The 14,538-nt window shown below is 43.8% G+C and overlaps 1 protein-coding gene across 1 annotated transcript in view; it reads right to left on the bottom strand.

The window, feature by feature from the left end:
- The window catches only part of NFXL1 (nuclear transcription factor, X-box binding like 1), a 129,931-nt gene that overhangs the window by 104,116 nt on the left and 11,277 nt on the right, over positions 1-14,538 (bottom strand). The window contains exons 2-10 of the mRNA XM_077279812.1: positions 11,787-12,020; positions 8,863-9,042; positions 6,039-6,148; positions 4,734-4,864; positions 4,303-4,481; positions 2,919-3,080; positions 1,270-1,370; positions 738-852; positions 520-644 (exon numbers count right to left, since the gene is read on the bottom strand). Of these exons, the coding sequence (XP_077135927.1) occupies positions 520-644; positions 738-852; positions 1,270-1,370; positions 2,919-3,080; positions 4,303-4,481; positions 4,734-4,864; positions 6,039-6,148; positions 8,863-9,042; positions 11,787-11,991 (1,308 nt within the window). The 5' untranslated portion in view covers positions 11,992-12,020. The remainder of the gene's footprint in view (positions 1-519; positions 645-737; positions 853-1,269; positions 1,371-2,918; positions 3,081-4,302; positions 4,482-4,733; positions 4,865-6,038; positions 6,149-8,862; positions 9,043-11,786; positions 12,021-14,538) is intronic.

Here is a 14,538-nt window from a genome sequence, read left to right as displayed (position 1 = left end):
CATATTACCAGCTGGCTTATTTTTATTTTGTTTGCATCTTCCCAAAATTATTTTTCCAATAATGGGGTCCCGACATACACCAATAATGAGCATATGAGCGTAAAACATTAATTTGCAGAAATAAAATTGCCATATTTTGGGATGTGCTTTAAAGCAGAAGATCACTAAAGAAATAGGTAACTGATCAAAGCAGATACAATCACCCGGAGCACACCTTGATCTTTAAGGAATCGTTGCATTGTGCTAATTACATATGTCTATGGCAGTACATTGCACACATACATATAGCCAAACGCTGCACATGCTGCCATATAAATGGTGGCATCAGTGGTGAAGCCTAAAGAATATGATCAGCAAAACCATGGCTCGATGTTCTATAACTACTAAATCCATTAATAATAACAAACTGCTCTATTATCTGGAAACTCCGGTATTAGTCATTAATGAAAATGCTTCTTACATCACTGTAGGAAACCCAAAGAAACAATTAGATGAATGTTAGTGCAAATGTTACCCCACCTGCCTGCACGTCTCACAGGGGCCTCTATGGCAGCGCTGAGAACACTTGTGCATCCCGCACTCCAGCACCTTGTCACAGCTGTCACCACAAGTAGAGACGTCTTCTGTACAGGGCAAGGTGTATTCTGACGGGAGAAAAAATGCCTGTAAATATTTGGGGACAGATCACAAACATAATCCAATAGATACAGAACTCTTCTTATCCATCAGAACCGTACTTGTTTTTCCACATGGACACAACCGATTCCCGGAACGAGGGCACTGCCCGCAAGGTCCAGCATGGCAAACCTGCTCACAGGTGTGGTTCCCGCAAGGTAAAACTTTCCCACAGACCTGAAATATTAAGTAAAATGTATCAATGCTTCTGTCCAAATGGTAAACATTACTATATCAAGTCATATCGAAACCCTACAATGATGGGCTACTTGTGATGCATTATGGCTGTAGAGACTCTTCATATCTCTGCAAGGTAAGGAGAAAATTAGAAAAGGGGTTATCAGTTTTGAAAACACCCCAAATCACAACAAACAGGTCCAAGTATCATTGGGAGAAGTAAAAACTATCGGAAATCTTCAGTTTTATTGCCCTGATGTGATGAAAAGAGTAATGTCATCTCATATAAAGTTGGAAATGTGGATGAAACTCACAAAAACATTTCTTTACCAAAAGCACATGGAGGCATGCAATGTACCATCCTGAGTCTGGATACTGCTCAGTAACATGTAATCTAGTGGCGGTGTAAGGACTCACCATATCACACTGCCACGTCGGGCTGGCACACAACCGTTCGGCAACCTTTCTCCTACACAGGCATTGTTGCTTGCTGACTCTTGGGCACGGCAGACAGTCTCCTGAAAATAGAGTCACATCAAAAGTTACATCCTGCATGTTTTATTGGAAATTGCCAGATAGTCCACAATGTTCCCAGAGTACAAGGAAGGCAGGCCGGGATTCACACAAGTTTCCATGTGTCTTGTTGGAAGCAAATGTTTTGTAATGATGGCCTGAGTGACTATAGGCCAATATCAAAAAGTGTTTAAAGGGGTCCAAAAGTGGCAAGATAGAAGGGATCATTGTAAAATAAAGAATAAAATGTTACTTATTTCTCCAAATCTCCATTGCCATTCCTGCTCTGCTGCTTACTATTTCCTCGAGGACCAGAAATGAGGACATTGTGTCCGTACAGTCACCTAAGTCCTGAGGTCACCGACTGTCACCGACTGATGGATGTGAAGACATCTCAGTAGAGGTAATTACATCCTGCCCGTTAGGCATCTGACCTTACGGAGGTTTCCTGCGACTGCATTGATGGGATGTCAATACTGCTGGACGCCACTGGAAAAATGGTGCTGGACTGGCAGCACGTTGGGGATGTAAGTAACACTTCTTTACAAACATTCCTTGAATTTGGCCCCTTAGTAAAGGGGGTGGAATAGCCATCTTAAGCAGACCAGGGATGTCACCTGAAGTAACATCTCATGCACTCACCCTATAAGTTTATCATCTCCTTGTTTGCCGAACAAGAACACACAGATCACGTGGACATGAATAAACCCAGGTGCAGGGCTGTGGAGTTGGTAACCCAAACCTCTGACTCCGACACCACCAAAATGGGCTCCGACTCCACAGCCCTGACCAGGTGGATGACTTCTTTATGCAGGGGCCCAAGCGCCCCTCTGTCACAAGCTTATTCACGGGTATAATACACATACTGTGCGTCTTTCCTAGGGCTGCACATCAAATATGGAGCAAAAGGTACAATTTCCAACCTGGCTGGGAGTATCATTGTAAAGTAATCTAAGCAGGCATGTGGCGCACCACAAGCACAGATTACATGCCATGCTTGGGCTCCTTGTAAGTGATACTACTGGCCAGGCTTGATGAAGGACGCAACGTACATCTGAAAAGTGGCTGTCCTATTTTACAAGAATTCTGTATGAACATTAAGAAGGCATAAGATGATCAATCAGGAGTTTTGTACAGATGGGGGAAGTTTATCTCAAATCCAGCACAAGAGCAATGATACATGCAGACTGACAAGGATTGTGCTGCAGATTTAACCTAATAAATGAGGAGATTTCTGCGTAACTGTGACCAAAATCTGTACGTGCTCGCTATGATTAGATTTCGCAGCAGATTTTTTTTATTATTTTTTTTTTATGCTACATATGAATGGGATTTTCAAAAACCACATCCAGATGTAATATACCGTACTTCAAATTTAACCTCAAAATTCTAAATACTTCAAAATCTGCAAGTATCTTAGTCACCATTTTCAATTTCAGGCAGGAAGCTTCAGGGGTATGCTCACCTGGCGCGGGTTCCCAGCAGTGGATACTGTAGGGCAATATAAGAATCGGGCCTAAAGAATATGTATTAATCCAATGAATGAAAGCTACCTTTATGACATGGATTTGCACACTTGTGTTGCCCACACAGCAGCATTCTCCCACATGGCTGCTGACAGGACCACTCTTTGGTGCTGCATCGCCGAGGAACAGGCTTTGCCTTCTTACAGTAGCAAGTGGTGGTCACCATCTTTGGACAAGGTGGACATGGACCTAAGAGAGAACAAAGTAGGCAACTTATTCATTTTATTTATTCTTACTGTAAAATTAAACATGTTTAAGTTTTAATCGCAACTTCTAGCAGTATATGCATGAATGCTGAAGACTAGCTTATAAGGTATTCCCATCGTATGTCCATGAGCTATATCAGAAATGCACGGCTGATGTGGGTCCCCTCTCTGCTCTACTTCAATTATTGCATTAAAGCACCACTCCAGCATGGGGGGGGGGGGGGGGGGGGGGGGGTTATTATTATTATTTCATAGCTGGAGTGGTGCCACTAATTTTTGTTCCCTGTCTTAGTATTATAGTCCCCAACCGCCATCTTCAATGTTCCCAGTGTCACTCTGGTCCCAATCCGGCATCTTCTGACCGGATCATCTGATTGACCGTAAATCAGAGGTAACAGTCACAAGCTCTCAGTGTAAGTCTATAAAAGCCTTGTTCTGGCCTTGTTCTGGCTCACATAGACTTAGACCGAGTAGTAACTTCTGAATGTCCCAGCAAACACTGGAACGACCCAGCGGGTCACAAACTGCAGGAGACCGACCAGAGCGGTGCCAATAACAGATGAAGATGGAGGCTGGTGGGTATAATACTAGAGGCAGGTAACTTACAATAGTGGCAGCACTCCAGTGGTAGAATGAAAAACAGCTGGACTGGTGCTTTAAATTGGACATATGTGGTCGGCCATATCTCCATTCATTCTCGAAACGCGAAATTCCCCAAACCCCACTGTAACTAAAAGGAAGGGTGAACTGAGGCCCAATGATGGGTTTAAATATCTGTTTTTTAGCATCTTTTTAAGGGAGTCTGCCAGCACCAAATTACTGCGCAAACCAGGTACAGGCACTCTGTGCACCCCTGGTGAGGACAAGCAGTTCAGTGCACCTTTCCACCTCCTTGCCTTCTATCCTTATCTGCCCTCCTCTTCCATGATTGACAGCTGTCTTTACAAGAGTGAGAGAAGGCAGAGAAGATTGAAGGTGCACTGAACTGTCTGGCCACACCAAGGAAGCATAAGCATCTGTGCTAGGTTTGCTCAGTCATTTTGTGCAGACATACTCCCTTTAAGTGAGCTGATGGAGGGACCAACAAGGGGTTTATACAAGTGATCACACAAACCATGATTAAGCTAGGAGGTAACAAGCAGCCACCTCTTTGTAGTTTTACATGCAGTGAGAATTATCTTTGCAGGTCTGGTTCACCAGCTTACCTGGATGGCATAACAGCAGGCATTTGTGCCCACACGAGGGCTTAAATTCCTTCTCACAGACTTGTCCACAGGAATGAGGGACAAGCCACGGGTCCAAAGGGGGGTCTTCTACCTTTCCACAGTAACAGTAATACCTGGCAGGGGTCTGTGATCGCTTATATTCATATCGACATTTTGGGCTGAAAGATACAAGAAGAAGAGAGAAAGAAAAATATGAGAATTAAAAGTAAAAGGATAACGACAAGAATCATATATTCTTCCTTGAACCCAATTCACCATACTCATGGCCTTACTATCTCAGACAGGACATTTTATGTGTATATCGTGTACAACATACACCACTGTAATAAACTAGTACCGTCAGAAAGAACAGAGTCCGGAGCTCTTCATAGCTCATTACGTATTCTCAGGATCTAAGTGCTCGCACTTACCAGGGCCAAGGATAATCTTTCTTTTCAAAGTCGTCATCTGTCAGTGAGGACACGAGGAATATGCTGTCCTTGGCCCACTTCTGGATGCACGGCATGTGGAATATGCAGTAACAGCCAAAGCAGCTCCAGACCTACAAGCGAGACATGGAGAATTAGAGAAAGATTACGGATCTCTCGCGGACAGACTCCTTCATAAATCAACACCAGCGCAGGACGGCAGCTCGATGTACAGAGAAAAATTACACACATAAGAAACGCGTCTGCTAACACCGAGCAGTGGTCAGTGATACTACAGACGTCCTATATCACTCCACAATTGAGTCATTAAAAGGAAGCCATCAGCAGAAAGTGGCCTTTTGGTTAAAATCAGGTATGTGTGTTAAATGAATTTTTTATTTTTGGCAATGTTTAGGGTTTTTTTGTATTAAAAACATATATAAAAAAAGATCTTATTTAGACTCTAACTTCCTATTATTTCAAGAAACAACACATGTACATAGCCTCACTGGTCAGATCCCAGCCCTATTGTTTTGAAAGCATATAATGCGTGTGTGTAAAGGGAGGGGAGCAGGATCAGTTGTAACATCAGTCATTGTGATTGGTGGATCCTGTGTTATCAGTTATATGTAGAGGTGTTACCAGTCATTGAGATCCTGCCTCTGCTGATAAAAAAAGCAAGAAGTAAGGAGTCCGAAAAGGCCACAGTGGCCAGTGTGAAAATTGCAAGATAACTAATTTTGATTTTTTTTTTTTCATAAAAACATTGTCATGAAAAAAAACAACATTTCCAAATATTTTTCTAAAAATACATGTATAACAAATCTTTATTTCAACACTAGGTCATTTTCTGATGATAGCTTCACTTTAAAGGGGATTAGCCGGGCACAACAACCTATCACTGGATAAGTGATAAGTTGCTGGGACATCCATCAATTCTGAGAACGGGGTTGCGATGTCCCCTTAAATGTGCACCACAGTGCACTGAACTTTTGGGGGGGGTTTGTGTAAGTTTCCTGTATTCTTGGCAGTAAAAATAATGTATCCTCCAATCAGAGTACATTGCTTAGCCGAAGCGATATCTGTATGGAAAGGTTCGCTATCTGTACATATAGGAGAATGTGGTCCTTTGTAAGAGCATGGTTGGTTAGGTCTGCAATGCTTTTCTCACATACCCGACAATTGCATAGCGAGCTTTAAACCAATACAATCTGGACTATCCACCATGGAACTAGAACTGAAGGCTGAAATTAGGATGTCACAATTTCCACACATACGGTAAAAGTGTAATCACAACTCAGTACTTACAGCTTGATTCCTCTTCACTGAGGCGATGCATATCAGGCAAGTCACCGCTCCGGACTGAAAGGCCTCATTCACATATTGCTTAGTGCGAGCCAAGTCCGTGGTATCACCATCTGAAATGAAGAGCAAAAAATTCATTTGTAGTCAAGAATGCCACATTTTACATGTGTAATGCAGCGGCTTTCACAACAGAGCGGTAAACAAGCAGTAACCAGGTTAGCCCATCGTAAACATATTTATTTTGGCAACTTACAAAAATAACTCAAACTTTATCCTCCTGTTCGCAGCTGGATCATCCATAGCAGTCCATATCAAATTGTTGCTGTGGGCGACTGCACCGCCGTACCACTCGAGGGTGCGTCAATGGCTTTGCCTTCTGTGGTTCCTGACCTGATGCTTGTAAACCAAACACTGACGCACCCAAACCTAAACTGAAAGTTTAAATGGGAATCGTGGACATGGGCCACTCCTAAGACTCGGAGTGGAGGGAGAGATCCGTCCCACTGCCATCCTGTAGATCTCTCCAAAAATAATAGCCCGTGTCAGGTTTTCTTAACTCAGACTTGGTCAAGTAGTTTGACCAAATCCACACTCTCTTCTATCTTGCATTGTAACCACAGCTGTGACTATTTCACAATGCACTCCAGCAGGTTTAATATGCGTCTATGGGCATCCTGGGGGGACAGATAGCGCCCCTCATATAGGATTCCCCTCACAGCATCACACATGTAACAGAGGACAACATGTCACTGACACTTTCTGCAAACAATGGGGAAAGATATTAAACAGATATGTACCACAATGTTGTTCGCCAGAAACTGTCCTAAATGCTTTGTATCAGATCATTTGTTTAGGACACATTTTTCCCCACATTTAAATATTCAACTGGAATCTGTCAGTAGGATCACCCCTCCTAAGCCGTCTATATGGGCATGTATATATAGGAGGCGGAATAAAATTATACCTTGACAGCTGTGATCCAATGTCCAGAGAAACCAACATTTTTTCTAATATATAAATGAGCTGTTAAGATCTATGGTCCGAACATAGATCTCCCCGAAAATCCGCCTCCAGAGATTACTTTACATGACGGGGGGTTACCAGTGAGAGATATATAATGACTGACAGCCCGCTCTCCTACTGGGGAAGATTATAATAGGCTTCCTGGGAGACCATCAGAGGTGTAAATTCTCCAGACAACATAAGAAAAGCCAATCGTATGAACCATCTCCCTTAACATGTAAATGAGACAAGGGTTAACTTCTAATCTGCCTAATCAAGGTTAGGACGGGTCTGTTACTCAGACCCATGTCTGCCTGCGAATGACACAAAGACAAACTGAGTAAATGGGTGTCAGCTGCCAGGTGTAGCCTGGTGAGAAGGTGTCTGCTTTCATTTTTTCTAAGTTGTATTCTTAGTGTCAGCCTCCAGGTGGCAGCATATTATCTCACGGTTCCTGTGTCTCCCAAAGCAGCAACTGAGACACCACAATTCTGGCATTTTGATGATTTTTCTTATTACAGGGTTTACTGATCGTGTTAATTTAATATTTTAAAAAATTGGACAATGTGATTTTATTTATTTCTTCATTTTAATGTGGGGAAAAAGGGGTGAATTAAAAGTTTATGTTTAAAATAAGGATCCAAGGGGTAACGTTTCTCCTTGCGGAGAGTGACTTGTCAAGTCTGACATGCCAAGGTGAGGAGACTTAAGTCTTACAATGCTCCTCTGGGAAATATGCAAAATTGTCTCAAAATTCTCCTCACCTTGGCATGTCAGGCTTGACATGTCAATCTCCGCAAGGAGAAACATTACCCCTTGGATCCTGGTCAGACGCCTCCCACCCAGCCAAACCAGATCTCACACTTTGCATCAACGATGGGCAGTACCCCGAAACAGTGTCTGCAAATTGAGCCTTGTCGTGCTATAAGGCTCATTAGAGGGTCGATGTTGACTATTAGGATTACTACGTCCTATAGGTTGCGCTAGAGTTCTGGTCCTCCTCTTCTCTGAAGAGACTGTGTACATATTTAAAACAAAAGATTTAGATTTTTTTTTAACCTTTCTTTGCATTTTGTAGTTCCTTTAGGAGACTTGAATCAGAGATCGTCTACAGCAAAAATAAATAAAAATCGCTGGGGGGTCTGTAGCAGACCTCTGGCTGCCGCAGCAACCAATTGACACCCCGCGGTCAGCGGATCTCTGGGATGTGTGCTGTAAATGCAGCAGAATTTAACTTTCTAAAAGCCGCAGGAGGAGCTCGCTCCATGCATGGCTGTTAACGGCAAATGATAGCAGAATAATACAGCCATCATCTGCCAGCAAAGATGATACAGCAAAATGACTGTTCAAACCAGCTCCTGAGCCTACCTCAGACTCCGGGAGCCAGCATAGGACATAAGGTAAGGGGTTAAAAACATTGCACATTTGCCTTCTATGTGTTACACTGTCTATAGTTGCCTGCAAAATGAGTTAACTGTGGTTCCATTAGCGAGCCCGCTATGATGGTCTGACGGACAGTTTATAACTCTGATCTGTCTTTTCTGAGCTCTTTTTAGCTGATCACAAACCATTTAACAAGCACAGGGCCCCGCGAGAATTGGGGACAGGAGACAGAAGGACCAGGCGGTATGAATTAAATAGCCCCTTCCATTTCTTCTCTACCAGAGGACTAGGGATGCAGCTTTTTACCATCTTTCCACAGAAAACATGAAGACTTAACCCCGCCAAGTGTGCAGAAGAGCAGCGATAACGGCTGACTGACGGCTCCTCGTGTCCATGGCCGCCTTTATACCACGGACCCTTCCGTAGTACACAGACAACTTACCTGTTTGGTTGGTGTACGTGGTAAACGTTAAAGCCAATATTCTTTTCTGTTTCCCTTCATTGTCTTCCTCTCCGTCAGCATCGTCTTCATCATCAGAAGAGCTGTAATTATCGGCAAGTTTCTTAACCACTGCCTGGTTGGCTTTCTGAATATCTTCAAACTTCTTTTTAGAGGTTTCAGCTGGAAAGAAAATGCCCAATGACCAGGTTATTCTTACAGGAGTGACTGATAATACAGGATATAACAATAGTAACGCAGAGCAGGCTTTAGAATCTAAAGATAGATATTGAAGACCTATCCTCAGAATAGGCCATTGATATAGCTGCCGTTCTCGGATACTGAAAGCTCAGCTCCTACAGAGTGAATAAGGCCTGAGCTGCTGTACCCAAGAACAGCCACTACACGGCGCTGTGCTATTGTGCTCCCCACACTGAGTATATCCGAGAGCTGCAGACAGCTGACCGTGGGGGTGCCGGACCAGAACCAGCATGATAATGACGGCCTATTCAGTACTGAGGTCATCAATATCTAGGCCCTGGACAATTTAGTGCCTGGTGTAATAATACTTCTTTGTGAAAGTTCTAAAGTATTTGTTCTTAGAACACCATCTTGTGTCCTTTCAATGTATGAATACATGTACAAAGGGGGGGGGGGTCACCATTCCCCTTGTTAATGGGAAATTTAAAGGGTTGTCTGGCCTTAGGGTACAAGTAAGCAGTCACTTGTGAATGGATACTGTGAGCAAGTTTATGATTTGCATACATGTGATCATGTGCAGACTAGACGTGCGCAGCCTTGCTCAAAACACTTGGACACGACTAGTTGGAATGTGGAAGTGTCCGCAAATCACATACTTGCAGTCATATGACTGCCTGCTCCCGTCGCTGGCACTGGGAATCATCGAAGTGTGCACATATAGTGACTGCAGACTTTTACCTTAAAGGAGTTGCCTACTACTTGGACAACCCATTCTTGATCTAAATGTTTGGCCCCCATAAAATAAAAAAAACAAAAAACTATACTTACCTCCCGTGCCGGCGCCCTTCCAGCAGTGTCAGCACTCGCGGTCCCGAGGCCATCGTTCAGCTGTTGTGACATGTGACCCCGTCACCCAATCAGCACTGGCGTCACTGTCCCCGCCTTCAGGTAAATAATATATGAAGAGGAAGTCCGGGCTGCAGCTCCTCTCTCACTCCTGCTTAATGCTCAATTCCACAGGAGGCGGGGACAGAGACGCCAGCGCTGATTGGGCGCCAGGGTCACGTGACGCAACCACGGCATGGGAGCCCCGGGGAGAGCGAGTGCTGACACAGCGGGAACAGTGCCAGCACGGGAGGCGAGAATAAGCTTTTTTTTTTAATTTTAAACAGGACCAAGCGTGGGGTAAGTCACGAAATTGATAGGATATCTCTAAGAGATTGAGAAATCAACACAGCGGTGTCTCCTACGTTTTCCATGTACTGCGGGATCCTGGGCACTCGGCTGTGTACAAAACTGCCAATCCCTCCACATTGGTCGGCCAGGGTGCAAAAGTGCAGGAAAAACAGTGAAGGATGAAAAACCAGCACAGAAACACATTCATTTTCACGATCAGTAGGGATCTCATATCAGAAATCATAAAGTGATCACATATTGCAACAATAAAAGAATGGAAAATCCCTACAATAAATATTTGTTCGCCATTTCATAAATCAGTAGTACACATGACAATAAGAAACTTTGTAATATATCTTATGAAAAGAAGCCTGCGTCTTTCTCCTCCCGGACTGATCAGTCATCTTCCCAATTCTCAATATCTAGGTAAAATCTGTACTCAGTGAAGACAGATTGTTACATTAGTGAAATAGGACCTTATCAGCAGCACCTGCCATCTGCTATGTAGAAAGGAGAGGAGAAAGGAGGCGTTAGAGGCAGAGCTCCTCCATGTACATACAGTGGCTTGCAAAAGTATTCAGCCCCTTTTGCTTTTTATGTATTTTGTTACATTACAACCTGTGTTTAAAAGTTTTTCAATCTGATTTGTGCGTGATGCATCAGCACTAAATAGTCTCAGGTGGAGAAATGAGAAAAATATAGGCATAAATTAAATTTATGGGATCAAATAACTAAAAATTGGTATGTGCATATGTATTCACCCCTTTTAGCTATGATCCCCTAAACATTTCTGGTGCAAGCAGTTGCCTTCATAAGTCACATGCTTATTGAAGTTCACCCGTGTGCAATCTAAGTGTCACATGTCTGTCAGTATATACACTTTACCTTTTCTGAAAGGCCACAGAGGCAAGAGGCATTACTAACCAAACAACACCATGAAAACCAAAGAGATCTCCAAACAAGTCCGGGACAAAGTTGCGTTTTAAAAAAAAAATCCCAATCTCTGATGATCCCCCGGAGCACCATCCAATGGAATGAACATGGTACCAGAACAAACCTGCCAGTCTAATCTTCTGTCTTCAGGAGCTCATTAGGGGGTTTATTATCATTAGGAGAGATCCCTTTAATATCCAGTCCTACATGAGGGCACGCACGGGGCAGAGTACGGACTCACAGACTTTTTATTGAACCCATATGAATAATAATAATAATAATAATAATAATAATCTTTATTAATTTATATTCTGCTGTGTTCATGCGCTCATGTAGTTGCACAGTATTTCTGTCCGTAGAGCAGAGTGGTCTTTTGAGTGATCGGTGGGATCTTGAACCCGGACCACCACTGATCTGCTGTACATGTTAGGAAGAGACTAGAATTTAAAATAAGAAATAACGATGAAGAGAATGATATTGCTATTACCCATGTCAATCACTTTGGGTACATGCACAAACAAGAGTATAGCCACGATATTGCAACAGGTTAGAATATAACAGCACAAGGACAACCCTTTTTTTTAGGAAAATTAAGGTGACTGGAAACCAATTCTTACCATTAACACCCACTGACTGAACAGGCCTGCTGACAGATGCATAGGACACGTTTCCTCTTCCAGAGCTGGACCACGGACCACTTGTAAAGGGAGCATTTCTGGCAGGCACTGGTGCGGGTCCTGGTGCAGGGCACGGATCACCATTTAAAGGGACCCCACGACCCCTTGCTCGCCCTCTTCCACCTTGGCGCCATGGAGCTTCCATTGTGCTTCTTGTTGCAGATTGTTCAACTCCTGAAAGACATCCCAATGATGCATGATATAAATGTGCAGTTAGTGGACTTGTGGTGAATAAATATACTTTCCCCGCCTTTAAATTGCTAATATAGAGCTGGTAAGAAACTTCTGGGCAGTAATAAACCTGAATTGTTGGCAACTTGCAGTATGAAGTCAGGTTCTCCCAGATGTGAATCCCCGAAGCTGCAGACATACTCAGTGCTGTAGATCACACCGTCCCCAAAGTCGGCCATACATTGACATCTACAGGCATTAGGGCAAGTCCACATTACCAGAGAGGCTCTCTCCATGTTTTATAGGATACAGACAATCCTCTGTGCCAGAGAACGCAGAGGCTAGTTTCTAGAGGACCATCTTGTTCTGTATCACATGGACAACCCGCTGATCAGGATGGGCAACGTCCAGTATTTACTGTATATACTCGAGTATAAGCCGAGATTTTCAGCCCATTTTTTTAGGCTGAAAGTGCCCCTCTCAGCTTAAGGGGGGATGGTGAGCATTCCGATATTCACCTGTCCCCGCTCCACCGCCGGGCTCCGTCTTCCGCATCCTCTGGCTGTGACGTTCAGGTCAGAGGGTGCGATGATGTGTTTAGTGTGCGCAAGCCCTCTGCCTGAACAGTCACTGCAGAGAGACTGAAGACAGAGCGGCGCACAGCAGTGGAACGCATGTACATAAAGTGCTAAAGTGCAGCACAGATTCAGCTCATCTACAACTCCAAAGCACTGCCCCCTACTAGACATGTACATAAAGTGCAGCACAGATTCATCTCAACTACAACTCCACAGCACTGGTCACTACTGAGCATGTACATAAAGTGCCGCACAGATTCATCTCATCTACAACTCCAAAGCACTGGTCACTACAGAGCATGTACATAAAGTGCAGCACAGATTCATCTCAACTACGACTCCACAGCACTGGTCACTACTGAGCATGTACATAAAGTGCAGCACAGATTCTTCTCCACTACGACTCCACAGCACTGGTCACTACTGAACATGTACATAAAGTGCAGCACAGATTCATCTCAACTACGACTCCACAGCACTGGTCACTACTGAGCATGTACATAAAGTGCCGCACAGATTCATCTCATCTACAACTCCAAAGCACTGGTCACTACTGAGCATGTACATAAAGTGCAGCACAGATTCATCTCAACTACGACTCCACAGCACTGGTCACTACTGAGCATGTACATAAAGTGCAGCACAGATTCTTCTCCACTACGACTCCACAGCACTGGTCACTACTGAGCATGTACATGTGCAGCACAGATTCATCTCAACTACAACTCCACAGCCCTGGTCACTACTGAGCATGTACATAAAGTGCAGCACAGATTCATCTCAACTACGACTCCACAGCACTGGTCACTACTGAGCATGTACATGTGCAGCACAGATTCATCTCAACTACGACCCCACAGCACTGGTCACTACTGAGCATGTACATAAAGTGCAGCACAGATTCATCTCAACTACCACTCCACAGCACTGATCACTACTGAACATGTACATAAAGTGCAGCACAGATTCATCTCCACTAAAAGCAGAGATCCTCAAATCAGGATCAGAACAGACATTTATAGGACATTTCATAACTTTCCCAATTTATTATGAAAAAATATTTTACACATTCTACATTGTACTACTGTACCCAATGTATTATATATTTTAGGAGTCGTAGTCGGTCCATTTTATACAGACTCCACTAAAATGGACTCAGACACTGACTCCACAGCCCTGTGTGAAACTGAGCACATCCAGATGCCAATGGAACCAGGAACAGCTGATTGGTGGATGTGTTGGGTGTTGCCTCCCCACCAATCTGATATTGACAACTGAATGACACACCCACACTAATTAGACATTGATGACCTACCCTAAAGCCATGTTCACACATTCAGTATTTGGTCAGTATTTTACCTCAGTATTTGTAAACCAAAACCAGGAGTGGGTGATAAATCCAGAAGTGGTGACGAGTTTCTATTATACCTTTTCCACTCCTGGTTTTGGCTGTTAAATACTGAAGTAAAATACTGACCAAATACTGACCATGTGAACGTGGCCTTAGAATAGGACAGTACTTTAAAATCCAGTAACAACCCTTTAACGAGCATGGCCAGGTGCTAATAAAAAGCCATGATTAAATAAAATATGACGACATTTATTAAAACCAGCCTCTTGAATCTCTATAAGGCTACTTTCACACTAGCGTCGGTAGGGGGCCGTCGCGCTGCGTCGGCCCGACGTACCGACACATACTGTGAAAAAAATGCCCGACGTGGGCAGCGGAAGCAGTCTTACGATGCTTCCGCTGCCCCATTGTAATGTCCGGAGAGGAGGGGGCGGAGTTTCAGCCGCGCATGCGCGGTCGAAAATGGCAGACTCGACGCACAAAAAAAGTTACATGTAACTTTTTTTGTGCCGAGGGTCCGCCAAAGCACGACGGTTGCGACGTGTGGCTATACATCGTAATGCGTCGCTAATGTTAGTCTATGGGGAAAAAA

This window comes from Ranitomeya variabilis, chromosome 1 (assembly GCF_051348905.1).
Source record: "Ranitomeya variabilis isolate aRanVar5 chromosome 1, aRanVar5.hap1, whole genome shotgun sequence".
NCBI lineage: Eukaryota > Metazoa > Chordata > Amphibia > Anura > Dendrobatidae > Ranitomeya > Ranitomeya variabilis.
This window is presented reverse-complemented; position numbering and strand designations above follow the sequence as displayed.